The sequence below is a fragment of the Pongo pygmaeus genome, chromosome 13 (assembly GCF_028885625.2).
Source record: "Pongo pygmaeus isolate AG05252 chromosome 13, NHGRI_mPonPyg2-v2.0_pri, whole genome shotgun sequence".
NCBI lineage: Eukaryota > Metazoa > Chordata > Mammalia > Primates > Hominidae > Pongo > Pongo pygmaeus.
In genome coordinates this window covers 97,417,189-97,444,254 of record NC_072386.2, presented here as the reverse complement: position 1 = coordinate 97,444,254, position 27,066 = coordinate 97,417,189, and the positions used below count along the sequence as shown (strand labels likewise).

Here is a 27,066-nt window from a genome sequence, read left to right as displayed (position 1 = left end):
CCTCCTGATTGAAATGCCCCATCTAATAAGATTCTCAGGACGATGTTAACAGGATGGGGGGCTCTGTGATGCCTTAATCTTCAGCACAAACAGCTATGTGACTGGGGCCAGTTTTAACAAAAGATGAAACATTTTCTCACAAATTAAGAAGATCACCACACAAGCCATTAAAAATAATTGCACAGACTATCTTCCTTGATTCTTTTCATTGGAAATGAGACAGCACCATCTGCTCTGCGCATTAATTCCTTAGCAGGGATTATCTTGGGCAAGAAATCAACAGAATGCCTTCCTGACTCCTCCCCAACTGCATAATGAGAGGGGGGTGGGGAGGATTCTGCTTGGGTTAATTTTGATTTCTTCATGCCTGGATTCTTCTCTTTCAAATCTTCCCTGACCCTCCTAGGCAGGACCTGCAGCGTGTCCATATTCAGTCCGGCACTTGCATTTAGAAAGGAGGTAGGGAGTGGGGTGGCTGCAAGGCTGTGAACCCCCTAACAGAGGGTGTCTGATAAAAGTCTAAATTGCCAACAAGAGGAATAATGTTTCTGGTACACTTGTTTCTTTACCCTTAATCTGTAAATAGGAAACCAGTCATCTGTCCTTTCCAATGGCACATACTAAGTTCCATCCTCAAAGGAGGAGGCCACTGGGCACTGGCCACACTTTCAAGAGCTCTCTACCAGCCTGAAAGCTGCACGCAAGCCACCTCCTGCCCTCTGCTCCTAGAAGCTGGGCTGTCTAGCAGGAACACCCGAGGCTATTGTGTGTATTTCTTTTTCTTGCCAAGAATATACCTAGATGGTGGAAAGTTGATTCTTGGTCTATTCAAAGGAGATGGGACAAAGGAGGCTGCTCTTTCAAGGACTGGCGAGGGGGAAGGGAAGGTTAAGGCTTGTAATTCCCATTAATGTGACTGGAAGTTACTCATGTAAATCCCCCACCCTCTGAGAGGAATACGCGCTTCTCCACCCTGAGGGCCTTTTTTTTTTTTTCCCCATGTGGTAAAGCTCATGAATGTGGACACTATACTTTTTCCAGTGAGAAGAGGAGACCCTGAAGTTCTTTCCAGCCAAACCACTCCAGTGTAATGCCACAGTGCCAAGTAAAAGGGGGCTGCCAAGTAGGGTAAAATAAGGAGGTCTGCCTGGTATACCACACACATCTCAACCACCATCTTTTAAATTCGAGTTTTCTTTCTTTCCTTTTCTTTTTTATAAGGAGTCATAGGGGAGCAGAAGCCTAGAAGGGTATTTTGCCTTTATAATGCCTATAACCTTTGAAATCACACATGCTCAGCTTTAGAGATTAAAAAGCCATAATAATATCCAATGAGAAATAGTTTATTTCCAGAGGAGAAAAGGCAAGGCCACAGAGCACGATGAAGAAAAAGGAGTCTTTCTGTCAAAAGTATCCTCTCCCAGAAAACTCCGGTAATAGTGCAGAGATGTTAAGAAATCATTGTGAAGAACATACTCATGAAATGATTTGAAAAAAAAAAAAAAAAAGCCATGCTTCTCCGATCACAACCATTTTCCTTGTAAGAAATGGATTAATACAGCCTCTACTAATAAAAGTAATAACTTTATAAGAACAATCAACCTATATGGTAAGGATGTTTTATTTGCCCACGTATTTTTCAGGTTAATTACAGGCACAGGGTTTTTGAAAGGGTAATGTACCTTGGCTGTCATTTCCTGTTGACTGTCTTGGTCAGGGGTTCAAGAGCCAAACTGGGGCTCCCTTCGCAAACCCATAGTCTTTAGCCCTGGCATCATGGTAGGAGGGTGAGTGCAAGTCAGGAAAAGGAACGGGGAACACCTTGGAGGGAAGTAGCCCACCAATAGGCTTCCTTAATGTTTGCAGACAGAACAAGCAGAAAACACAAAGAAATTCTGCAAAACTGCTCCTTAGAGCAAGGTCCCAAGGGCCACTGAATCCACAGATTTCAGGGGCAGGTCCTCTTCAACGAAGATTACACTACTCGAGGCACTGGGAAAGTGGTGTGTAGGGTAAGAAGAGGGCTTGCCTTTGGAGCCAGAAGATGTAAATTTGAATTGAATTTGATCTCCAGGGTTTATATTTTTTGTTGTTGTTTGTTTTGTTTTTTACTTTGAACATGCTCTTAAATTTCCTGGGTCCTTATTTTCCCATTTGTGAAATCACAAAAATAACACCTACATTGCAGGCTTATCATTTATTAGGTGATTGCTATATTCTAGGAACTGGGTGAAGGTCTTGTGTGTTATCTCATTTAATCTTTACAACAACCCATGGAACCACACCCTGGATAGCCAAAGCAATCTTAAACAAACAGAACAAAGTTGGAGGCACCACCCTACCTGACTTCAAAATTGACTACAAAACTATAGTAATCAAAACAGCATGGTACTGGCATAAAAAACAGATACACAGACCAAAAGAACAGAATAGAGAGCCCAGAAATAAATCCACACATTCATGGCCCATTGGTTTTCAACAAAGGTGCCAAGAACACATAATGGGGAAAGGGCAGTCTCTTCAATAAATGGTATTGGAACAGGTGGATATCCACATGCAGAAGAATGAAATTAGATCCTTATCTCATACCAGATACAAAAATCGTCTCAAAATGAATTAAAAACTTGAATATAAGACCTAAAACTATAAAACTACTAGACAAAAACAAAGGGGAAAAGCTCCATGACATTGGTCTGGGCAATGATTTTTTGGATATGACCTCAAAAGCATGGGCAACAAAAGCAAAAACAGATAAACAGAATTACATCAAACTAAACAGCTTCTGCACAGCCAAGGAAACAATCAACACAGTAACAGACAACCTATGGAATGAGTGAAAATATCTGCAAACCATATATCTGATAAGGAATTAATACCCATGCTATATTAGAAAATCAAGCAACTCAACAGAAAATCATCTGATTAAAAAATGGCAAAGGATCTGAGTAGACATTTCTCAAAAGAAGACATACAAATGGCCAGCAGGCATATGAAAAAATGTTCAACATCACTAATCATCAGGGAAATGCAAATTAAAATGAGCTATCACTTCACACCTGTTACGAGGCTATTATCAAAAAGAGTAAAGATAACATGCTAGAGAGAATGTGGAGATAAGCAAACTCCTGTTGCACTGTTGGTGGGACTGCAAATTAGTACACCCGTTATGGAAACAGCATGGAGGTTCCTCAATCAGTTAAAAGCAGAACTACCACATTGATCTAGCAATTCCACTCCTAGGTATATTCAAAGGAAATGAAAGCAGGATATTGAAGAAATATCTGCATTCTCACGTTCACTGCAGGGTTATTCATAATAACCAAGATAAGTAATCAAGCTAGGTGTCCATCAGTAAATGAATGGATAAAGAAAATGTGGTATATACACACATGAAATACTATTCACCATTAAAAAATATGAAATCCTGTCACTTATGACAACATAGATAAACTTGTAGAACATTACATTAAGTGAAATGAGACAGGCACAGAGAGGCAGGCACAAATACTGCACGATCTCACTTATATGGGGAATCTAGAAAAGTCAAAGTCATATAAGCAGATAGTAGAATGGTGGTTACCAGGGGCTCGGGGTTTGGGGAGATATTGTTAAAAGGATACAAAATTTCAGTCAGATAGGAAGAATAAGCTCAAGAGATCTATTGTACAACACAGTGACTACAGTTAATAACAACATATTGTATACCTGCCAATTGCTAAGAGAGTAGATTTTAAGTGTTCTCACGATAAAAAATAACAAGTATGCGAGGTAATGCATACGTTAAGTAGCTTGATTTAATTTTCCATAATGTATATGTATTTTGAAACATGTTGCACATCATAAATATCCACAAGTTTTATCAATTAAAATAATTTTTAAAAAAATTTAAAAAGTCCAAAATCTGAAGTTTTAAAGTTAAAAAAAATCTTTACAACAATCTTAGGAGGGAGGGGATATTATTCTCATTATTATGATTGTGATTATTTCACAGATGACGAATGTACAAGGAAATACAATAATTTACCCCAAGCCATCTAGACAGTAAGCAGCAGAACTGGAAACCAAATTCAGGCAGGCTAAATGTACACAGTCCTCTCTAGTCATGAGATTAAAGAAAAATGTTATATAAAAACCATCAGCACTGAGGATAGCACATAATGATGCTCAGTAACGGCAACTAGTACTATTCTCATCTCTGGGTCAGTATCTGCAATGTTGATTTCTGATGTTTATGTTATCCACGTGCTTTTGATAAATCTGCAATAACTAAAGTAACATATCTCAACCTATATTCTTGTATGTATAGTCTGGGATTTTCCACAATATTCTATGTTGAACAATATAGAAAACCAACTCTGAATCACATAAATGTATATCCACAACTAAATATACTTTTGAAAACTTTTTCATTTTGAAATAATTATAGACTCACAGGAAGTTAGAAAAATAGTACCAAAGTCCCATAAAACCTTCCCCAGTGTATTCTGTAAATACATAGTTGAATGAAAGAGGTGGTCTCTCTTTCTCTCTCTTTACAAAGCAAGTCAGAACACAAAGGGGGTTAAGAAAAGGGCCACGCAGAGGGACATCAGGGGGTAGGGGCTCAAGTTCTTTGCACCACCCTCCCCTACAGTTCCAGCAGTGTGTGCCCCAGCAGCAATTTTAAATATGCATTCAACTGGAAGTTTATTCTCATTCCTCTAGAGCTCTACAGTGTCATCCATCTTGCTGTCTGCTTGTCCTTATTCTGAAGATTCCCTAGATAGCAGTTTTCCTTATTAAAAACAAATCACTGCCATCTATTTTTCAACAAACATATATCTATAATTAGGGAGAAAATGTCTGTTTTCCTTGCCGTTTCTATAGCTGGTAATAGTTTACAAAGACACAGCTCTTGATGTGTTTCCTAAGTCAGTCTGTTCTGCTACTTAACTAAGAAGGATCATTCCTTCTGCTACTCCTACAACAACCTCCTGCCTCCCTTCTGTCTCACTATGGACATGCCAGATGCCATGTGGGATTGGGAGGGCAGGATGAGACTAACCTCTGTCTTCAGCCTTGCTGTTCATTTCTTCTTCCTTGTCCTCATCATCGCTGCTGGAGCTCTCCATTTTCTCCTTCATCTGTTCCAGCTGATCCAAGTTAACCCGTCCAACCAGCTCAAAGTTACGGCTTACCTGAAAAAGGCCCAAACAAATGATGGAATAATAAACCGCAGACCAAATGGGGTTCTCCCTGATGGAGAGATCTTTCTAACATCATTTTCCTGTGACTGTGGTTTTGCAACCAAGACCAAACAAGTCTGGGGCCTAAGAGGTCTTTTTCTTCATTTTGACTCTTTTGGAGACGGAGCTGCCCTTTGCTCCCACACTCCATCATTTTCACCGGAACTTGTGTACACTGGACCTTCATTACCAAACTTGTGAAGAAAAATGAGCTATATAGTATGCAAGAGACCAAAAGTAAAATGAAGCCTAGAGTATAGAGTAAATATCCAAAACACATTTTTTTTTGTAGTTGAATTCAAAGGTGTAACTCTCATAACAACCCAAGTTTCAAATACTTCTGCAAGTGAAGAAGTTCTGCAAGCATGCCAACCACTAGCAATGAGACACAATACAACCTTCTTTGCCAAGATCCCATCAACCAGGGTGTTGCGGGGTGTCCCAGCTTAGGCCAGATGACAGCCATCTGATCCTTAACTCTAGTTTAAATGGAAGATAATATTATTACTGTTAGTGTTACTACTGTTTTTGAAGCTGACCACAGCCTATGTATCAAGGCTGGGATTATCTGAGAAAAACCTAGATGACTGACCCCTAAAAGCCCTTTAAAAGTGTTAACTATGGCTGGTTTCTATTTACGTAAAATGTGGTCAGAATAATGTGGGAATCCAAGCTTTCTTCAAAGTATCATTGGAGGGAAACAAAAATCTACACTAAGAAAAGTCTTTAATGATTTTTCCATTTTGGGTTCTCAGATCAATGGCAGCACAAAATTTACCTTCATCATGAATCGATTTTCAGAACCTCTCCAGTTGCATGCATAGAATGATCAGGCATGACAAGCTGGTGCAGGGCTAAAGTCAAAAAACTGCCATGGGCTACGCCTTCCATGTAAGGTGTTATGCTCCCCTTGTTGGAGGCCTGGGGAGGGGACACACAAGATGAACGAGACCCGGTTCTGGCCTCCAGAGGCTCACAGTTGAGTTGAAGAGGGAAGACAGACATCATTAATTAGATTCCAAGGCCGACTTCCCTAGCTGCCCCAGTAGAGACAGAGTGTGATGATGAGGACACAGGAGAGGAAAGAGATAATTTACAAGACAATTCCAAAATAGTCTCTGGGACCAGACTGGAACAAAAATTTGCTGAACGCCACCAATTCCATGTGCCTGGCAGATGGGAACATCATCATCCACTGTGACAAATGTAAAGAGCCTCAGAGTACCAGGCCTTAGACACTGAGACTGAATGCTGTCCCAACAACATCCTGTAAGAGATAGGTAGCATTCAGGAGGAGGAGAACTCAGGGAAAAAGCTCTTTGAAAACAGGAGAAACAATACACTAATCTATCTATAACAATGAAATCCATGAAATTAGTTAACTTTGAAAACAACTCAACATGGGGGTGGACAAGACGCAAACAATGCCAATTCTAAACAAGCAGGGAAGGCAACTTCTTGTTTTTCTCAATTAAAAAAGCTATAAAAATTAAGGGACTAAGGCAAGAGGAGAAAGAGGTCAATTCTGAATCCTGATTTCTCTTTCTTCCCCTCTAAGTCCACAGTAACGGTTTCCAAAGGACTTTTGCTTGTAGCACCTTACTAACTAGGGCTTTAACATTTTCACTGATTTCCTTTTATGACATAAGAGCAAAAAGGGATAGCACAAGAACATGCTCTTTGAAGTCAGACAGACCTGAGTTCAAGTTTAGGATTTGCCATTAACCACTAGATTCTGGATAAATCACTCAGAATATGTCCTTGATATCTTCATATGTAAAAGGAGGTCAGCATAGTGCTTGAAACACAACAGTCCCCCAAAATGTAATTTCCTTCCCCTTTCTGGGAATGTGAGCCTTTTCTAGTTTTGGCTCTTGGGAATGCTTACAACAAGCATTGTAAATGCATATTTACGAAGTTATGTTTAGCCACAAAGTCTACATTTTAGCCAAATAGCATTCATGATAAATATTTGAATAAAAAGTTTTCTGGCTTGCTAGTTTTTCAGGAAAAGTGGGCAAGGTTCCAATTTGCCTAATTTGTAAACATATTTGAAGAAAAGTAAGTGACTAGCACATAAAAGGCAGCCTTTCCTGGGCCACTTTCTCCTGCACTTCTCACCATTAGTAATCAGGGAAACTATAAATATGTGTAAAGGACATGAGGGGTGGGCTGTCACCAGGAAACAAAAATAATGAAACCAAGGAGACCAAAGAAGAATCCTCAAACATCTGCTTTAATCCAGTTGTTTTAATAAATTAATTCATTCATTCATCAAGGATTCCTGGAGGGCTGGCTTGCTGTGTGCCAGCCTCTGGGGTCCACACTGGAACCCCTGTTTCTTTTGGAGCTCTTGGTGACAGAAGGAGATCTGTCACCAAACCAAATGTTATTTTTTTCCCCCCTCATTCTGGGTTTTTTGGAAGACTGTATTTGTCCATTTTCCCAGCACCATCATCCCTTCACTGGAAAACTGTTAACATTTTAAATTCTGCATGATTTTAAAATAGTACATGACATTTTCACAGTATGATGTTCATCCCAGGCTAACCCAGGATTTATTTGGTCCTGAAGATTTCTAAAATCTTTGCTAGGCAATTAAAAGATTTAAAAATGAGAACTAAAATTTTTGCTATGTAATTAGAAGATTTTCAAATAAAAACTCTTTATTGTTTTGGGTTATGACGGTATTTGAAATCCCCAAGCCATCTATCCAAATATTAATCCTAACACAAAAGGAAGACTCTTTTCCACATTCCTGAGCCCATTATCATCTTTTACCTGGATTACTGCCAGCCCCTTCCCCTCCCATGTTGGTCTCCCAGCACCTACTCTTGTCCCTTCTTGTACCTGATTCTTTAGTGTGGTCAAAGCAATCTTTAACAAAATGTAAATCTCTTCATGTCAGTCTCTGCTTGCCTTCAGGATGAAATACAAATTTCTTACTGTCGTTTACATGGCGGGCTCTCATGTTATTCTGGCCCATCTTCTCCAGGCTCCCCCTTGCTCCCACCACCCTGAACTTACTGAGGTCCTGGAATATGTCATGCCCTCGAGGAGTCTGTGCCTCCACCATCTCACCTGTCCGAAACTCTCTCATGCCTGCCGGCTTCATATGTTGAGTCCTTAATCTCCTAGCCCCGCTTCTGTCACTTCTTGTGGGAGACCTTCCCTATACTCCTCCTGTGTTCAATATCCTTGCTCCATGTGTTCACAGCATTCTGCACCCCGCCTTCAAGAGCTCACCCCATTCAGTAATGAATTGTTTATGGTCTGCCCCTCCTCAGTCCAACTACAAACTACGAGGACAGACTTGCTGTGAGTCTTACTTACAGCTGAACCCCCACTGGCCAGCTGTGTCTCTTAATCTAGACACTGACCCCCACAGTGTCTAGATTAAGAGAGGGTGTTATTCTCGCCTCCTGGCTACTGGATATCTTCATTTTCATTTAAAATAGTCGTTTATATAAACATTCACAAAAAATTTATGAAAATAAGAAAAACTCATTTAAAGTCCAACTACCTATACGTAATAACTGTTAATGAATTAATGTATTTCTGTATTCCTGTTCTCTATCTGTAGATTATTTACATTGCTGTTATCATTTTAAAACAAACAAGTGTATATCCAACTTTTTCATGCCTGGCATAGTGTACACATCATTCTCTGAATAAATATAATTTTTAATCACTACATAGCATTTCATCAAGTGGACATATGATAGTTTACTTGACTATTCATTCCCATATGAATTTACAGTGGATCATTTCTGGCTTTTCACTATTAAAAATGTTTGTTACAAAAAGTAATAAACCTTATCGTATTTAAGCCTTTCTTTCATGCTTAGTTTTAATTTTATAGGCTAAATTTCCAGATGTGAAATTACAGGGTCAAAGTCAAAGGGTATACACTTTATAAAAGTTCCCATATATTTTGAATTGATTACACTACTTTTTGGGCCCGGAGATCGGTGGGTATTTGAATAACTCCTTGATGATGCAGATGACATATTGAGAGAAACACACTTGTTTCCTCTAAAGATGAGAAGCAGTTTATTATCATTTCCCCAAAGGCCCACAACAAAGGGAGAAGGAGCAAGCTTAAGACTTTGAGATTTACTAGCCGGCTCCTTCCAGGCTCCTTCTGCAGGCAAAAGAAGCCGTATATGTTCTTGAAGGGTGGATTGTTCAGATACATAATAATTCAGACTAGAAACCTGTATGCAGATCTTTACTCCTGTGAAAGCTATCTGTGAATGCCCATTCACTCAAGGTCCCCTGTGAAGGCCACTAACCCAAAGTTTGGTGAAGTCATCTGTCTAATGAGAATGTGAGATGAGGGCTGGGTGTAGTGGCTCACACCTGTAATCCCAGCACTTTGGGAGGCTGAGATGAGTCGATCACTTGAGTTCAGGAGTTTGAGACCAGCCTGGCCAACATGGTGAAACCCTGCCTCTACTAAAAATACAAAAATTAGCCAGGCGTGGTGGCGGGTACCTGTAATCCCAGCTACTTGGGAGGCTGAGGCAGGAGAATTGCTTAAACCTGGGAAGTGGAGGTTGCAGTGAGCCAAGATCATGCCACTGCACTCCAGCCTGGGTGACAGAGCAAGACTCCGTCTCAATAAATAAATAAATAAATAAATAAATAAATAAAATAAAAGTGAGATGAGGTGTCAAATGTTTTATCCTTTAACACTGAAGTGAGGACACTGCAAAACCACTTCTGCACTTGTCTATTTGTTGGCTTTTAACTATTCAGCAAAATGGTTTAGATCTGGTCTTAGCATGTATTTCCATACTTCTGGCATATTCTAAGGTGATAATAATTATATGTGATTTACAAATATTATCAAGTTGAATATACATTTTCATATTGTACTAGGGTAGCAAACCCAATCTGACAGAAGACTGATATAAATGTGCTTGCTAATGGCAGAACGGAACTGGAACCCTTGTCTTCAGATTACACTGCAGGCATCAAATAGGACAGATTGAGATTGAGAAAGTCCACTTAATGTTTCCAGAATTTTTAACTCTAAGGTTGTCCCTCTTACTTAACATTTGTACCTTCAAAAAGAGGCACCCAACCAGGATGCTCATATTACCTAATACTGCATGTTGATGTTAAAATGAATGTGCAGTGCTGTGAAGATTCTGAATGACTTATAACACAGGCTGGTAAACTTTTTGTGTAAAGGGCTAGATAAGTAAATATTTTAGGCTTTCTAGACTCTATAGTCTTTGTTACAACTATTCAACTGCTGTTGTAGCTCAGAAGCAACCATAAACAATAAGTCAATGGATGAGCATGGCTGTATTCCAATAAAGCTTTATTTAGGGAAAGTGAAATCTGAATTTCATATTTCACATTACAATTTTTTTGATACTTTTTCAATCACTAAAACATGTTAAGACCATCCTTAGAGAGTGGACCATATAAAAAAGGAGGTGGGCTAGATTTGGTCCACGCACCATAGTTTGCCAACCCCTAATGTACCAAGTGGTCTACTCAACAGACAGATCTTCTTTGCCTGTCCTTAAAAATAAGAATGGGAATGAGGGAAAGAAAACAGTGGGAGAAAGATTCAGCAAAGTATTGTCTCTACGATTTCTTACAGCAAGATGGTCAAAAGTGCAGGTACAAAAATCTTGAATTCTCAGATAAGAGCACCTCAATTAGAGTTCTTGTAAAGGCTTCAAGGAAGGATATTCAAAGTTTGTCCATACTGTCCCAAATGGCAGAATGTCTGTTTTCCATGGCTGAATAATATTCTATTGTGTGTTTATGTATCACTTTTTAAAAAATTAATCCATCAATGGATAGTTAGGCTGCTTCCATGTCTTGGCTATTCTACTGTGAATACGGTTGCAGGGAACATGGGAGTGCAGTAGCTCTTTGAGACACTGATTTTGTTTCCTTTAGTTAAATATCCAGAAGTGGGATTGCTGTATCATATGGTAGTTCTATCCTTAATTTTCTGAGGAGCTTTCATGCTGTTTTCTCTAATGGCTCTCCCAATTTACATCCCTATCAACAGTGCACAAGGGTTCCCCTTTTCTTCACATATATCAAACCATCACATTGTACACCTTACATATATAAAATTTCATTTATCAATTATACCTCAATAAAGCTGGGGGGGGGGGGAAGAAAGAAAAGATATTCAGCCAAACAAACCAGTTAGGCAGTATTAAAGCTCTATGGAACCTGAGCTATGAAACTATATTTGTTGTGCACTCTGCTCCTCTCCAATTTTAAAACTACCTCTTATCAAGCAAGTAACATGCTGAATTGTGCTTCTTTGTTTAAACTTGTCTCACCTAGTTGCTTATAAACTCTTCCAGGGTAGCAACCATTTCTTATTTAGCTTTATAGGCTCAGTGCAGAGTCATCCACTTGACACACAATAAATGCTATTTGAATTTACCAGTAACATGAAAACCCATGAGAGATCATAAGGTATACCGACTTCATAATATTGCCATAAGATCAACCTATAGAATAGGAGAAAATTTTTACAATCTACCCATCTAACAAAGGGCTAATATCCAGAATCTACAAAGAACTTAAACAAATTTACAAGAAAAAATCAAACAACCCCATCAAAAAGTGGGTGAAGGATATGAACAGACACTTCTCAAAAGAAGACATTTATGCAGCTAACAGACACATGAAAAAATGCTCATCATCACTGGCCATCAGAGAAATGCAAATCAAAACCACAATGAGATACCATCTCACACCAGTTAGAATGGCGATCATTAAAGAGTCAGGAAACAACAGGTGCTGGAGAGGATGTGGAGAAATAGGAACACTTTTACACTGTTGGTGGGACTGTAAACTAGTTCAACCATTGTGGAAGTCAGTGTGGCGATTCCTCAGGCATCTAGAGCTAGAAATACCATTTGACCCAGCCATCCCATTACTGGGTATATACCCAAAGGATTATAAATCATGCTGCTATAAAGACAGATGCACACGTATGTTTATTGTGGCACTATTCACAATAGCAAAGACTTGGATCCAACCCAAATGTCCATCAATGATAGACTGGATTAAGAAAATGTGGCACACATACACCCTGGAATACTATGCAGCCATAAAAAAGGATGCGTTCATGTCCTTTGTAGGGACACGGATGAAGCTGGAAACCATCATTCTGAGCAAACTATCACAAGGACAGAAAACCAAACACTGCGTGTTCTAACTCATAGGTGGGAATTGAACAATGAGAACACTTGGACACAGGGTGGGGAACATCACACACTGGGGCCTGTCGTGGGGTGGGGGTAGGGGGAAGGGATAGCATTAGGAGATATACCTAATGTAAATGAAGAGTTAATGGGTGCAGCACACCAACATGGCACATGCATACCTATGTGACAAACCTGCACGTTGTGCACATGTACCCTAGAACTTAAAGTATAATAACAATAAAAAAATTGCCGTAAGATTTGCATCCCATGAAATAAAGTTGCTTGTTAATGAGAGAATAAAAGTGGGCACTTTCTAAATGATTTTGTTTCAATACTTACCAAATATCTATTATGTGCTAAAAATGCCCCCCAGTAGTTTTTACGTGTATCACTTATCCCTTATGACCATTGTGTAGTAAATGTGTTGCCTTCTGTATTTGTAGATGAAGATCACAAAACAGGTAAGTGATGAAGCCAGGATTAGTTAGGACTCAGATCTCCAGATGACACAGCTCAAGCTTTTCCCATTATAACGCAAATCATCTGCAGAAATGCAAAATTACTCACAAAGTATGTCAAAACTACCATGGCTATACTGGCTGAACACAGGAAGGAGAAAGAAAAAGTATTAACAATAACGTTATGTTGCAAAATGTGATGGGATAGAACAGTAGCATCCTTTCCGAATTTTTTTCAAAATAAAAGCCTAAGAATATTAAAAACAAAGGATCACAGAGTACCCAGAAGGATATAGAGCACAGAAGTCAAGGAAGATATCTATTTTCTTTTGCAATCACTGTGTCACAATCAGAAAACGTATTTCCAACATACCTAATTTAGCAAAAGTCCAGACAAAATCACTTATTTGGAGAAACTCAGCATAACTCCAGACACAAGAACTCAAGGAAGCTAGGTGAAAGACATAATTAAGAAAGGCTCGGAGCTTTGTGGCTGGCCAGTTAAGCAGCTGTCAATCTCCTGGACCCAAAATACAGAGGGAAAAGATGCTAATGGATGCTGCCACATTTTGCTTATTTGAATAGGATACTTAAAATTTCATATTTGAAAAGTTGATTTCATTTATTGATTTATTTAACAAACAACTCCTGAGGCTTTACTGTATGCTGGGCACTAGGTTAGATTTTGAAAGAAAGGTGAGATAAATAAATCTGCCTTAAGAAAGGAAGGAGAAAAGTTCTATGGAAGTTTTGAAGCTGGGACAAAGAATTTTGACTGGGGAGTTTAATGGATGGTTTCGAAGGTACAGGTAAGGAACATCTTCAAATGTCTATTTGAGAAATACTGCTTAAGGTTTTGCCAGACACACCCCTCTGAAAAACGGTCACACCTCTTGCTCGTCTAATTCTGGTTTCTCTGTCTTCTACAACACACGGAAGAGACAGAGCTATGGTTAACAAATCAAGAAGCAGAACTACATGAGGGAAAGCACGAACAAAATGGCATAGTCTTCTAGAGAAGCCTTCAGCTTGCAGAAATCGTTGTTGATAAAGCTAAAGCTGCTAGCATTTAGTTCAGAAATAAAAAGCAATCCAAAAAAAATGTGGCCAAAGGTGTGTTTTATGATTTGGGAAAAATTCTTCTTATGATTTATTTGGGAAGAATCTTTGGAGAAAGATTCTTCATTTATTTCTCATTTTCTTTTCTGGAAACTAATGTCCTAAGTGACTTTTTTGGCCACTGTGGATTTCACTAGTCCAAAAAACTGAGCAATTTTATTAGAATAACTAAAATGTTGATGATTCCTTCTGAGCTTAATGTTTTGCTGTTCTCCCCAAACTGGCAAAAAGTAAGATATGAGTTTCTTAAGCGTTCAACTGCCTGAGGCTCCATTTATATAAAAAATTAAAAACATTTCAAAGTAAATTCAATTAGTGAATGTGTATTGCCTGAATAGACTATCCTTCTAAATTTAATATACTGAACATGACAATTTTACGAGCAGACCAAGTTAGAGATAATATATTTTTATGTTCCTTAAGCTAACAAAGAGACTTCAGAACCATAAAGAACACTAACAAGGTATTGCATATAAACTTTCTTTTAAAAAAAGTGTGTGTATTTTTTAAATGTGAGAAGTGCAAGGTTTGTTTTTCTTCATGACTTTAAGGTTCCTAAAGATGTTGTCTTAGGCTGGGCACAGTGGCTCACACCTGCAATTCCTGTACTTTGGGAAGCCAAGGTGAGAGGACTGCTTGAGCCTAGGAGTTTGAAGCTGCAGTGAGCCATGATTGCGCCATTGCACCTCAGCCTGGGCAACAGAGCAAGACCCTGACTCAAAAAAAGAAAAAAGGTTGTCTTCATCTTTCAACAGTATTGCTAATAAAGGGCATTACTGATAAATCATTCACTATGTGTGTTGGGGGGTAGAATGTTGGGGGACAGAGAATGCAGGGAGTGAAGGAAGGGAGATGGAAGTGAAGGGGAGGGGGAGGGGACGGAGAGACTACACTAGTCAACCTTCTAGAGGACCCACTGAGATTCAAAACAGACAGGGAGTCACAGGATAAAAAAATAAAATTTCAAATAACCTGCACTGTTTACTTTAGATCCTAAGAGATTACAAGTGATGCCTTGCTCACTAGTAACAAAGATAAAGATCTAGGAGGAAAGATTGTGTTTATCACATATAAAATGAGGGTTCTGATGGTTATCCCTTTTGCACTCTGGCTTCTGAGGATAAACATGCAGCCTAAATCAACTGCACTGGAGATTTTGGTTCTTAAAAGGAATGGTATATTTGACTTTAAGGACCTTTCTTGCTGGTACCAGGATTCTGTCCGGTCCGTGAATGATATAGTCTGACATCTTTATAGATGTTCCTGAGGTTTACAACCTTTGCAGGCAGAATTCAGAAGTCCAGTTTTGAATGTTCAGTTCTTTTTAATGAAATCCTTTAACTGAAAATACATTCTACGTGTCTTATAGTTTAGTCTGTAGATTCTCCCTACCACACAAATCACTTAATGCTATTTGTAGAAGAATATAATGAGCAATGCACTGTTTTATTGGGAAAAAAAGTGAATCCCTGTTTGGAACCAATTGCTAAGTCTATTCCACATTAATCCGGATCTTGAGTATCTTGTTGATATAGCTGTTCTCAGGATGAACGTCATAAAAAGACTACAGGAAATTAACATTTATTGAAGACCTACTGTGTGTTGGGTTATGGGAAACTTGCATCTGTTTTAGGTATTGAGGTATAATTTACCTACCATAAAATTTATCAATTATAAGTAAACAATTCAAAGATGTTTAAGAACACTCTCATCACTCTGAGAAGCTCCTTCATATCCTTTGTAATTAATCCCTGCTCCCATCTTCCAGGCCCAAGTAACCTCTTAGCTGCTTCCTGTCTCTATCATGTTGCCTTTTCTAGAAATTTCATATAAACAGAATCATGAAATACATAGTCTCTTGTGTCTAGCTTCTGTCCACGTTAACATTTTTTGGACTCCTCAATGCTATTAAATGTATCAGTAGCTCATTCTTTTTCATCGCTGAGTAGTACTCCATTGCATGGATACGCCATATTTTATTTATCCATCCATTTTATGTGAAAGTAGGATAGGTCAGATGGCAAGTGTACGTTTAACATAAACAAATGCCAAACTGCTCCAAAGTGGCTGTGGCTATGCTATTTTACATTCCAATCAGCAATCTATGAGATTCCAGTTTGTCTACATACTTGCCAACACTTTGATACCATCAACCTTCTTAATTTTAGCCATACTAGCTAGTGGTTGGGGAGTAGAATCTTATTATTGTCTTAATTTATATTTCCCAAGCGGTGAATCAAGTTGAACATCTTTTCATGTGCTTATTTGCCATTTGTATATCTATCTTCTTTGGTAAGGTGTCTATTCAAAACTTGTGCTCATTTTTAACTGAATTGCTTATCTTCTTATTGTTGAGTTGTAAGATTTCTTTAAATATTTTGGTTAAAGCTCTTTGTTAGATAATTACTTTGCAAATATTTGCTTCTAGTCTGTTGCTTGCCTTTTCATTTTCTTAATGGTGTCTTCTTTTTCCTTTCAGTTGTCCATAACTTTTGCATCATATATAAAATTTTTTTTCCCCAACCCAAGGTGATAAAATCTTCTATTATTCTTCTAAAAGTTTTCTAGTTTTAGCTCACACATTTAAACTTATGATCCATTTGGATTGTTTTTGTGTGTGTGTGTGTGTGTAGAGAGTGCTGTAAAGGTCAAGGGTCATAATTTGCATACATAAATCCAATTGTTTCAGCACCATTTAAAAAAATCATTCTTTCCCTATTACCTTAACACCTTTTATGAAAATCAACTGACCACATATATGAAGGTTTATTTCTTGACTTTTGCTTCTGCACTACTGATCTATGCATCTATCTTGTGTCAATTTACAGTGAGTTTTGAAATCAAGATGAGCAAATCCTCTGATTTTGTTGTTTCTCCACACTAGGCTATTCTAAAGGTCATTTGCATTTCCATATAAATTTTAGGGCCAGTTTGTCACTTTCTACCCCCAAAAAGCCTACTGGGATTTTGATAGAGATTATGTTGAATCTGTATATGCTTATGAAAAGAATTATCAATATTGAGTCTCCCAATGAATAAACATGGTATATATTGCATTAATTTAGTTTTATAAATTTCTCTCAGCCACACTGTAGTTTTCAGTGTATAGTTCTCATGTTAAATGTATTCTTAAGACTTTTATTCTTTTTGATGTTACTGTACATGAAATTGATCTTAAAATTTCATTTTCCGGTTGTCCATTACTAGTATACAGAAACATAATTGATTTTTGTATATTGATTTTATATCTTGCAATCTTGCTAAGCTCATTCATGTTCTAGTAGCTTTTTTTTTTGTAGATTCTGTAGATTTTCTACCAATAAAAATCAAATTGTCTATAAATAAAAAGTTGTGTTTCTTCCTTTCCAATTCTCATGCCTTTAATTTCTTGTTTTAGCCTTATGGTCCTTGACTTTTATATTTGAATTGTCAGCATAATTCTGTTTAGTACATTGTACACTGACACCCCTATTCCTCTCTCATGAACCCTGAAATCAGGTGTTTGTATATCTTTCCCCCTAACAAATGACCATTTTTAGCCAGCACGTAATTCCACTGGCTGTCAGCCAAAATTCAGTTTCAATAGCACTGCCATCTTTACTTACAAAACAGTGTTTGGAGAATTATTTCAAAAATTCAAATTGCATTTTGTACTCATCATGTAGGGAAAAAAGATTAGAAAATGAGAAAAAAGGTACTGCTATCTCAGTAACAAGCATCAATCTCATAAACCTAACAATTGAGACAAACATGAGAATCATTAGGCATGCTGAAAGTCGCAATTCTTTAGCCTCAATTAGGTGCTCATTGGACTTAATAAGCTGGTCAACCATGAGGAAGAGAAAAAAATTAAAGAACATAATATGGCATAGTGAAAATATTACATTAAAGACTGTCTAAACTAAGAAATGAGACAGACAGCAATACAATAATAGTGGGGGACTTCAATACTCCACTAACAGCACTAGACAGGTCATCAAGACAGAAAGTCAACAAAAGCACAATGGATTTAAACTATACCTTGGAAAAAATGGGCTTAACAGATACATACAGAACATTCCATCCAACAACCACAGAATACACATTCTATTCAACAGTGCAGGAAACTTTCTCCAAGGTAGACTATGACGAGCCATAGAACGAGCCTCAATAAATTAAGAAAATTGAAATTGTATCAAGCAGTCTCTCAGACCAGAGTGGAATAAAACCGGAAATCAACTCTAAAAAGGAACCTTCAAAACTATGCAAATACACGGAAATTAAATAACCAGCTCCTGAATGAGCATTGGGTCAAAAATGATATCAAGATGAAAATTAAAAAATTCTTCGAATCAAACGGCAATGATGACATCACCTATCAAAACCTCTGGGATACAGCAAAGGCAGTGTTAAGAAGAAAGTTCATAGCCCTAAATACCTACATCAAAAAGACTGAAAGAGCACAAACTGACATTCTAATGTCACACCTCAGAAACTAGAGAAACAAGAACAAACCAAACCCAAACCCAGCAGAAGAAAGGAAATAACCAAGATCAGAGCAGAACTAAATGAAATTGAAACAAGCAAACAAAAAACAATACAAAAGATAAATGAAACAAGAGTGGTTCTTTGAAAAGATAAATAAAATTGATAGACCATTAGCAAGATTAACCAAGAAAAAAAGAGAGAAAATCCAAATAACCTCATTAAGAAATGAAATGGCAGATATTACAACTGACACCACAGAAATACAAAAGATCATTCAAGGCTACTATGAACACCTTTATGCACATAAACTAGAAAACCTAGCAGAGATGGATAAATTCCTGGAAAAATACAACCCTCCTAGCCTAAATCAGGACGAATTAGATACCCTGAAAAGACCAATAACAAGTAGCGAGATTGAAATGGTAATTTAAAAATTACTAACAAAAAAAAGTCCAGGACCAGATGTATTCACAGCAGAATTCTACCAGAATTGGTACTCAAAGGATTGGTAGCATTCCTTTTGACACTATCCCACAAGATAGAGAAAGAGGGAACCCTCCCTAATTCATTCTGGGAAGCCAGCATCACCCTAGTACCAAAACCAGCAAAGGACTAACTAAAAAAGAAAACTACAGACTGATACCCCTCATGAACACCGACACTAAAATCCTTAACAAAATACTAGCTAACCAAATTCAACAACATATCAAAAAGATAATCCACCATGATCAAGTGGGTTTCATACCAGGGATGCAGGGATGGTTTAACATACATGAGTCAATAAATGTGATACACCACATAAACAGAATTTAAAACAAAAATCAAATGATCATCTCAATAGATGCAGAAAAAGCATTGGACAATATCCAGGATTGCTTTATGATTAAAACTCCCAGCAAAATTGGCATACAAAGGACATACCTTAATGTAATAAAAGCCACTTATGACAAACCCACAGCCAACATAACACTGAATGGGGAAAAGTTGAAAGCTGTCCCTCTGAGAACTGGAACAAGACAAGGATGCCCACTCTCACCACTCCTCTTCAACATAGTACTGGAAGTCCTTGCCAAAACAATTGACAAGAGAAATAAATAAGGGTTATCCAAAATTTGTAAAGAGGGAGTCAAACCATCATTGTTTGCTGATGATATGATCATTTACTTCAAAAACCCTAAGGACTCCTCCAGAACTGATGAAGGAATTCAGCAAAGTTTCCAGATACAAGATTAATGTACACAAATCAGTAGCTCTTCTATACATCAACAGCGACCAGTGGAGAATCAAATCAAGAACTCAACCCCTTTTAAAATAGCCGCAAAAAAATAAAGTACTTAGGAATATACCTAACAGAGGAAGCAAAAGACCTCTACAAGGAAAACTACAAAACACTGCTGAAAGAAATCATAGACGACACAAACAAATGGAAACACAGCCCATGCTCATGGATGGGAAGAATCAACATTGTGAAAATGACCGTACTGCCAAAAACAATCTACAAATTTAATGCAATCTGCATCAAAATACCACCATCATTCTTCATAGAATTAGAAAAAACAATTCTAAAGTTCAAATGGAACCAAAAAAGAGCCCAGACAGCTAAAGCAAGACTAAGCAAAAATAATAACTCTGGAGACATCACTGATATGGTTCAGCTCTGTGTCCCCACCCAAATCTCATCTTGAATTATACTCCCATAATTCCCATGTATTGTGGGAGGGGTCTGGTGGGAGATAATTGAATCGTGGGGGCAGTTTCCCCCATACTGTTCTCGTGGTAGTGAATAAGTCTCATGAGATCTAATGGTTTACCAGGGGTTTCCGCTTTTGTGTCCTCCTCCTTCTCTTTTTGCCTGTCGCCATCCACGTAAAACGGGACTTTCTCCTCCTTGCCTTCCGCCATGATTGTGAGGCTTCCCCAGCCACCTGGAACTATAAGTCCAATTAAACCTCTTTCTTTTGTAAATTGCCCAGTCTCAGGTACGTCTTTATCAGTAGTGTGAAAACAGACTACTACAATCACACTATCTGATTTCAAACTGTACTATGCTGTTTCTCACCAAAACAGCATAGTACTGGTATAAAAATAGGCATATATACCAATGGAACAGAATAGAGAACCCAGAAATATACCCAAATACTTATAGCCAATTGATCTTTGGCAAAGCAAACAAAACATGAAGTGGGGAAAGGACACCCTTTTCAACAAATGGTGCTGGGATAATTGGCTAGCCACATGTAGGAGAATGAAACTGGATCCTCATCTCTCACTTTATACAAAAATCAACTCAAGATGGATTAAGGACTTAAATCTAAGACCTGAAACTATAAAAATTCTAGAAGATAATATTAGAAAAACCCTTCTAGACACTGGCTTAGGCAAGGACTTCATGACCAAGAACCCAAAAGCAAATGCAATAAATACAAAGATAAATAGTTGGGACTTAATTAAACTAAAGAGCTTTTGCACCACAGAAAGAATAGTTAGCAGAGTAAACAGACAGCCCACAGAGTGGGAGAAAATCTTCACAATCTATACAACTGACAAAGGACTAATATCAGAATCTACAATGAAATCAAACAAATCAGTAAGAAAAAAACAAACAATCTCATGAAAAAGTGGGCTAAGGACATAAATAGACAGTTCTCAAAAGAAGAGATACAAATGGCCAACAGACATGTGAAAAAATGCTCAGCATCACTAATGATCAGGGAAATGCAAATCGAAACCACAATGCAATAGCACCTTACTTCTGCAAAAATGGCCATAATAAAAAAATTTAAAAAAACCCAGTAGATATGGGCATGGATGCAATGAAGAGGGAACACTTCTACACTGCTGGTGGGATATAAACTAGTACAGCCACTATGGAAAACAGTGTGGTGATTCCTTAAAGAACTAAAAGTAGAACTACCATTTGATCCACCAATTCCACTACTGGGTATCTACCCAGAGGAGAAGTCATTATTCGAAAAATACTTGCACATGCATGTTTATAGCAGCACAATTCACAATTGCAAAATCATGGAACCAACCCAAATGCCCATCAGTCAACAAGTGGATAAAGAAACTGTGATATCTATCTATCTATCTATCTGTCTGTCTGTCTGTCTGTCTGTCTGTCTGTCTGTCTGTCTGTCTATCTATCTATCTATCTATCTACATGATAGAATACTACTCAGCCATAAAAAGGAATGTATTAATGGCATGTGCAGCGACCTGGATGAAACTGGAGACTAGTATTCTCAGTGAAGTAACTCAGGGATGGAAAACCAAACATGGTATGTTCTCACTGATATGTGGGAGCTAAGCTATCAGGACGAAAAAGCCTAAGAATAATACAATGGACTTTGGGGACTTGGGAAGAAGGGTGGGAGAGGGGCAAGAGATAAAAGACTACAAATAGGGTGCAGTGTATACTGCTGGGGTGATGGGTGCACCAAAATCTCACAAATCACCACTAAAGAAATTACTCATGTAACCAAATACCACTTGTATCCCAATACTCAATGGAAAAATAATTTTAAAAAAAGACTGTGTCTAAGGATGCGAAGTATAATTAGAGATTTTGTAATATGTTTTAGGTCTTTGGGAACACAGCTGCCATTATGATAGGTACATCTATTATTATATTTGAACACAATTCAATTAACAAATACTCTAAGGAATGTATTGGGTCTCAAAGTGGGGGAAATACAGGACTTCATTTAATCTTACAAAACTTCTGAGAAAGGTGAACAATTCCCATTTACGAATTGGAAAACAGACCCAGAAATTTAAGTAACTTGTTGAAGTATGCACAGTAAATGGTGGAGACAAGATTAAAACCCACATCTTTTTGGTTCAAAAGCTCTTAATTGGGCCCTATGTTCCTGAGCAACTCATTTCCATGATCCATACCTCAAAGCCTCAGCCTTCTGCCCACTGCTGAGGAACCCTCTGGTTCTATGGTTTCTAACATTTTCTGGATTTCCTCAGTGATTTACAAGCCACCGTGCAACAACTAGAGAAGAATCTTCTTTCTGATTTGTTCTGTCTGAAAATATCAGCCTGGAGGCTTAAACACCGTAATAAAAAGGTCTGAGGTAGTTACGTAAATAAGATACATGTGAATAATTATAGAAAGCTTGGTTTGAAAAAGATGAGTAATTTACCGTTAAGTTTGGGGAAGAAATGCCCAGGAAGTTTGAAAAGGAAAGGATATGAAAAATTTTAAGTGAGGTAATTCAGGCTTTTCCTCTTTGCTTCATTTTCTCGGGCAGACACGTTGGAAAATAAGTGCATTCCAAAGCAGAGAAGTTACCATTAAACTGGTCCATTGTGGACAGGTGACAAAGCTCAGCCTCCTCTCTCAACACCCCACAGAACAATTCTAACCCGTGGGTGCAGATGATTCAGACTAAATTCTTTATAATGTGGGTTTGTAAAGCCAGAAAAGAAGGACTATATTTCCACTCATGAGGATACAGAGCAAGGAAAAAGCAAACAATATCAAAAGTGCTTCTCCTTGTGCCTTCAGTAAATACTCAGTAGATATTTTGGACTTGCTGGCTAATTAAAAAGCATTTTGATAGGCTCTTGTCATTAAACAAATGCTAATTATAGCTCCTCCTGTACTCTGGGCAACACACAAAACCAGAAATGATCATCTCAGTTCATGAGATGCCAGATGAGCCCTGTGCAGAGTGAGGAAGTCGTCCTGTGTGATTTCTACCCTCTGATCGGCAAACCTCTGGAAGAGAATTTTTTTTCACAAATCCTCTATTTTATGTCCTGTACTAATGTATTCATTCTCGAGTCTCCTTCCTCCCAAAACATATATTTTACAATCCTTATAATGTTCAGACATACTGGGTAATGACTTGACAAATCTTTGTAGTTAGCAAAATATTGGAAACCACCTACACGACTGAGAAACACAGAGGTAATGCTATCAGAATAGGGGTTGGCAACTGTGGGCCCACAGCCTGTTGCCTGTTTTCGTAAATAAACTTTTACTGGAACGTAGCCGTGTTGGCTCATTTATGTATTGTCTACGGTTGCTTTCTTTCTTTTTTTGAGACGGGGTCTCACTCTGTCGCCCACGCTCCAGTGCAGTGGTGCTATCTCACCTCACTGCAACCTCCACCTCCCAGGCTCAAGTGATCCTCCCTCCTCAGCCTCCCAAGTAGTTGGGACCACAGGTGCACACCACCATGCCTGGCTAATCTTTTGTATTTTTTGTAGAGATGGGGTTTCGCCATGTTGCCCAAGCTGGTCTTGAACTCCAGCATGGCTGCTTTCTTAATTGCCACAAAGACTACATTTTAGGCCTGCAAAGGCTAAAATATTTACTCTCTGGTCCTTTATGGAAACTGCCAAACCTTGTGATTTAAAATGTATTAACATTTCAAATAACATAGCAAAATACTTCTTTTAGAATAAGCTTTAAAAAATGCAAGGTATCATGTTTTATGTATAGTATAATCACAATTACGTAAAACAAATGAAAGTGGGTCTAGAGAACAGACCAGAAATGTTCAGCATTTGGACTAGCGTGGTAGAATTATGGGTGATTTCCCTTCTACCCAACCTGTGTTTCGCAATTTTTAAAAATGACCTAATGTTTCTAATAGAAGAAACTAGACCTCACTTTAAAAGCTCTTTGAGTTCACATCTCCATCTGGTACACAGTGGGCGTGACTAAATGCAGTGGTGTCTCCCCCTTGGACCCTCCCCACAAGTGTGCTGAGGCGGGAGCAGGAAGTCCTGGTAAGTACCTTATGCTCATCCCGAAGGTGGCTGTCCAGTTCCTCCGTGTGCTTGGTCTCATAGTAGCAGAGCTGGCATTTGTAAGGTTTCAGTTCATTGTGCTTTTCTATATGTTGCTGGAGGCTCTCATCACTGGAGCAGGTGAAGGTACACTTATCACAGCGGAAAACTACTCCCTGCAAGTATTTGGACAGTTTGGACCGGCAAACTTCAATGGGGACAACACGCTCTTCTGTGGAAACAAATTGAATGGAAAGATGGGAATTTTTACTGATGGCAAAGCAGAAGTTCTTTCTTTGGACTATAAGAAGAAACTCACCCAATCTTGCTGCTCCTCATGGATCTGGTTCCTTGAACTGACACACATGCACACTGCCCCTCCCCTAACCCCCAAACAACATATTCCTCAGGAATGAGTGGGTGTTTTTAAGACCAAAAGCTCTTTGTGTACTTAATACCCAGAATGACCTATAAATAGAGGTGGGGCGGGCTAGTAGGTGCTTGCTAATTCCTGAATGGAGGTGATTAAGGCAAGGGGGAGGAATGGAAGTAGCTGCAATTTTTACCAACATTAACGATTACTGACAACAACCATTTGCATGCCTTCCTTCCTCAGCAAGTGTAACTGAGGCTGGACTTACAGATGTCTTTAATGGGGAAAGACACTGACATTCACCAGGCACCTATGTGCTGGTACCCTTCTATCAGCAACTTTATGAGGCTGGAGTTACTCTCATTTTTACAAATAAGTACAAATGGGCAACAGAGTCTTTAAGTAACTCTCCACAGGTCATAGACATTGCAGTTGGCAAAGCAGAGATGTGAAACCAGGTCTGCTTAACTGTAAATCTATTATTCCTCACTATTTCCAATTCCATTCTCATTTCCCCTTCTAAGGTATTCTCAAAGAGACTCTTCCCTCCTTTTGAAACTAAGGGGATTTCTCATCTAATATCAAGTCTGAAAGCAAACCTGTACACTTTCATTCACTAAAACTCCAACTATGAAGAGCTCACAAATGAAATGACTGCAGGCAACAATCAGGGGAGGTGGGGTTGCGCAGGAGACAGGGAGGATTTGTGCCTTTTTAGACAGTCTGTAATCTGATTGTCAGAGGGAAAAAATAAAAGAAAGAGAGGATTTGGGTGCTTTTCCCGTTAACAGACCAAATGCTGTAGGGCTGGAAATGCGTGTGCTTGTTTATTTTGCACTCTCTCACCCTTGTGTTTAACTGCTCAAATTAAATTTCACACCAGTCTGCCCAGAGTATCAGCGCACACGCCAGATATCCATAACTGGGATAAAATTAAAATCTGTGCTATTTATGCAAGAATCAAATATAGCATGTGTTTTCATGCTGTGTCTGGATTTCAGAAGACTCAGAAAGTTTACAAATGGACGCACACAACATATACTTATATTATTTAGAAACAGCAATGTATTATTAAGTCAAGAAAGCATGATTTATTCCCAGAGTCACTGAATAGCAATGTTTCCAGGGCATCAGTACGTTGTGCACCGATGCGACTCACTCTTTAGAGTCCTCCCTTTGTTGCTGGCCAGTGTGCAGGCCCTAGGGAATTTTCCCCACCCAATGTCATGCCTTAGTCTCAACCACAACACTCTGATTGTAGGGCAGTCACTGCCTTGGGAGTCCTTGAATGCAGCGATTAATCGGCCAGCAAAATGCTGGGCAGAGGAAGCGTGGAAGGTGGTATCTGCAACATACTCCCTGGAGCTCTAATGCATGTTATTTTCCCTATACAAAGAATCAGTTGCTTATTTAGAAATATAAATATTTTTAAACCCAAGTATAGCAGACAGCTAAGAAACACATGATTATAATGTAATCCACACATTTTTTTTAGAATAGCAACTGTTTAAGTCCTCTAACCATTCAGTTGTATGGTTTGGTGTAAACGGAGAAAAAAAATGCTTTGGCATAAACTAGTAAATCTTAAGGAGCTCATGCTAGGATATTCTATTCTTGTAACTCAAGGTTTCTAACAAGTAGCGTTACTGAAATTTTGGGACAGGATAATTCCTTGTTGTGGGGGGCCAGCCTCTGCATTGTAGGATGTTTAGCAGTAACTGTGGCCTCTACCCACAAGGTGTCAAAAGCATCCCCTTCTCTCCAGCTGTGACAACCAAAAATGCCTGCAGACTAACACACTCGAGGGAGGCAAAACTGACCTCAGTTGAGAATCACTGCTCTAAGCAAAGTGCCAGGCATTAACTGCAGCTACGCTGGGTAAGGCACTCATGGACAGAACCCATGAACAAGCTAGTGTCAACAGCAAGACATGGGGCATGCAGGCTGAACCAGGGGGAACTGCCCCCATGCTGGGGATATGCCTTTAGACCTTAGGAGTTCATAGGAAGTGTTGACATGAACTTTACTGGCATCTTCCTTGGAACTGCATCCCCCTTGCTCTCTCTACGTTTTTGTTCCTCATTTATATGTTATCATCTCTACTGTTTCTACTTTCATTCTTCAGCTTTGCCCTGTACTGCCTGCCTTGGTTCTGTTGACCTCTGCGGCGATGAAGAACAGCCCGGTATCATTTTTCATATAATGATGTCCCACACGCCTCGAAGATAGTCATTCAGTGACTCTCCAGTCTTCACTTCTCCACAATTAATAATCAGTTCTTTCAAACTTTTTTACGAGCCTCCTTTTCAATTCCTCTACCACTTAGGTTGGTTTTCTTTGCAGTTTCCAATTTCACTGTGTGTCCAAGTGAATTTTACACAAAGTCATGAACAGTCAGAATAATACCCTGAAGTTCAAGTAATTATTCATGTGAACACCACTGCAGTCTATTAAGTGCTCACTATGGTTCAAGC

General features: G+C 38.6%; 1 protein-coding gene across 13 annotated transcripts in view; it reads right to left on the bottom strand.

Annotated features, from left to right (window-relative positions):
• The window catches only part of ZNF462 (zinc finger protein 462), a 160,166-nt gene that overhangs the window by 5,164 nt on the left and 127,936 nt on the right, over positions 1–27,066 (bottom strand). For 10 of the 13 annotated variants that reach the window (XM_063649791.1, XM_063649790.1, XM_063649785.1 and 7 more), the window contains 3 exons: positions 24,228–24,451; positions 20,280–20,399; positions 5,045–5,177 (listed from right to left, as the gene is read on the bottom strand). In XM_063649791.1, the coding sequence (XP_063505861.1) occupies positions 5,045–5,177; positions 20,280–20,399; positions 24,228–24,451 (477 nt within the window). The remainder of the gene's footprint in view (positions 1–5,044; positions 5,178–20,279; positions 20,400–24,227; positions 24,452–27,066) is intronic. The other 3 variants (XM_054501240.2, XM_054501244.2, XM_054501245.2) reach the window with 1 other exon arrangement.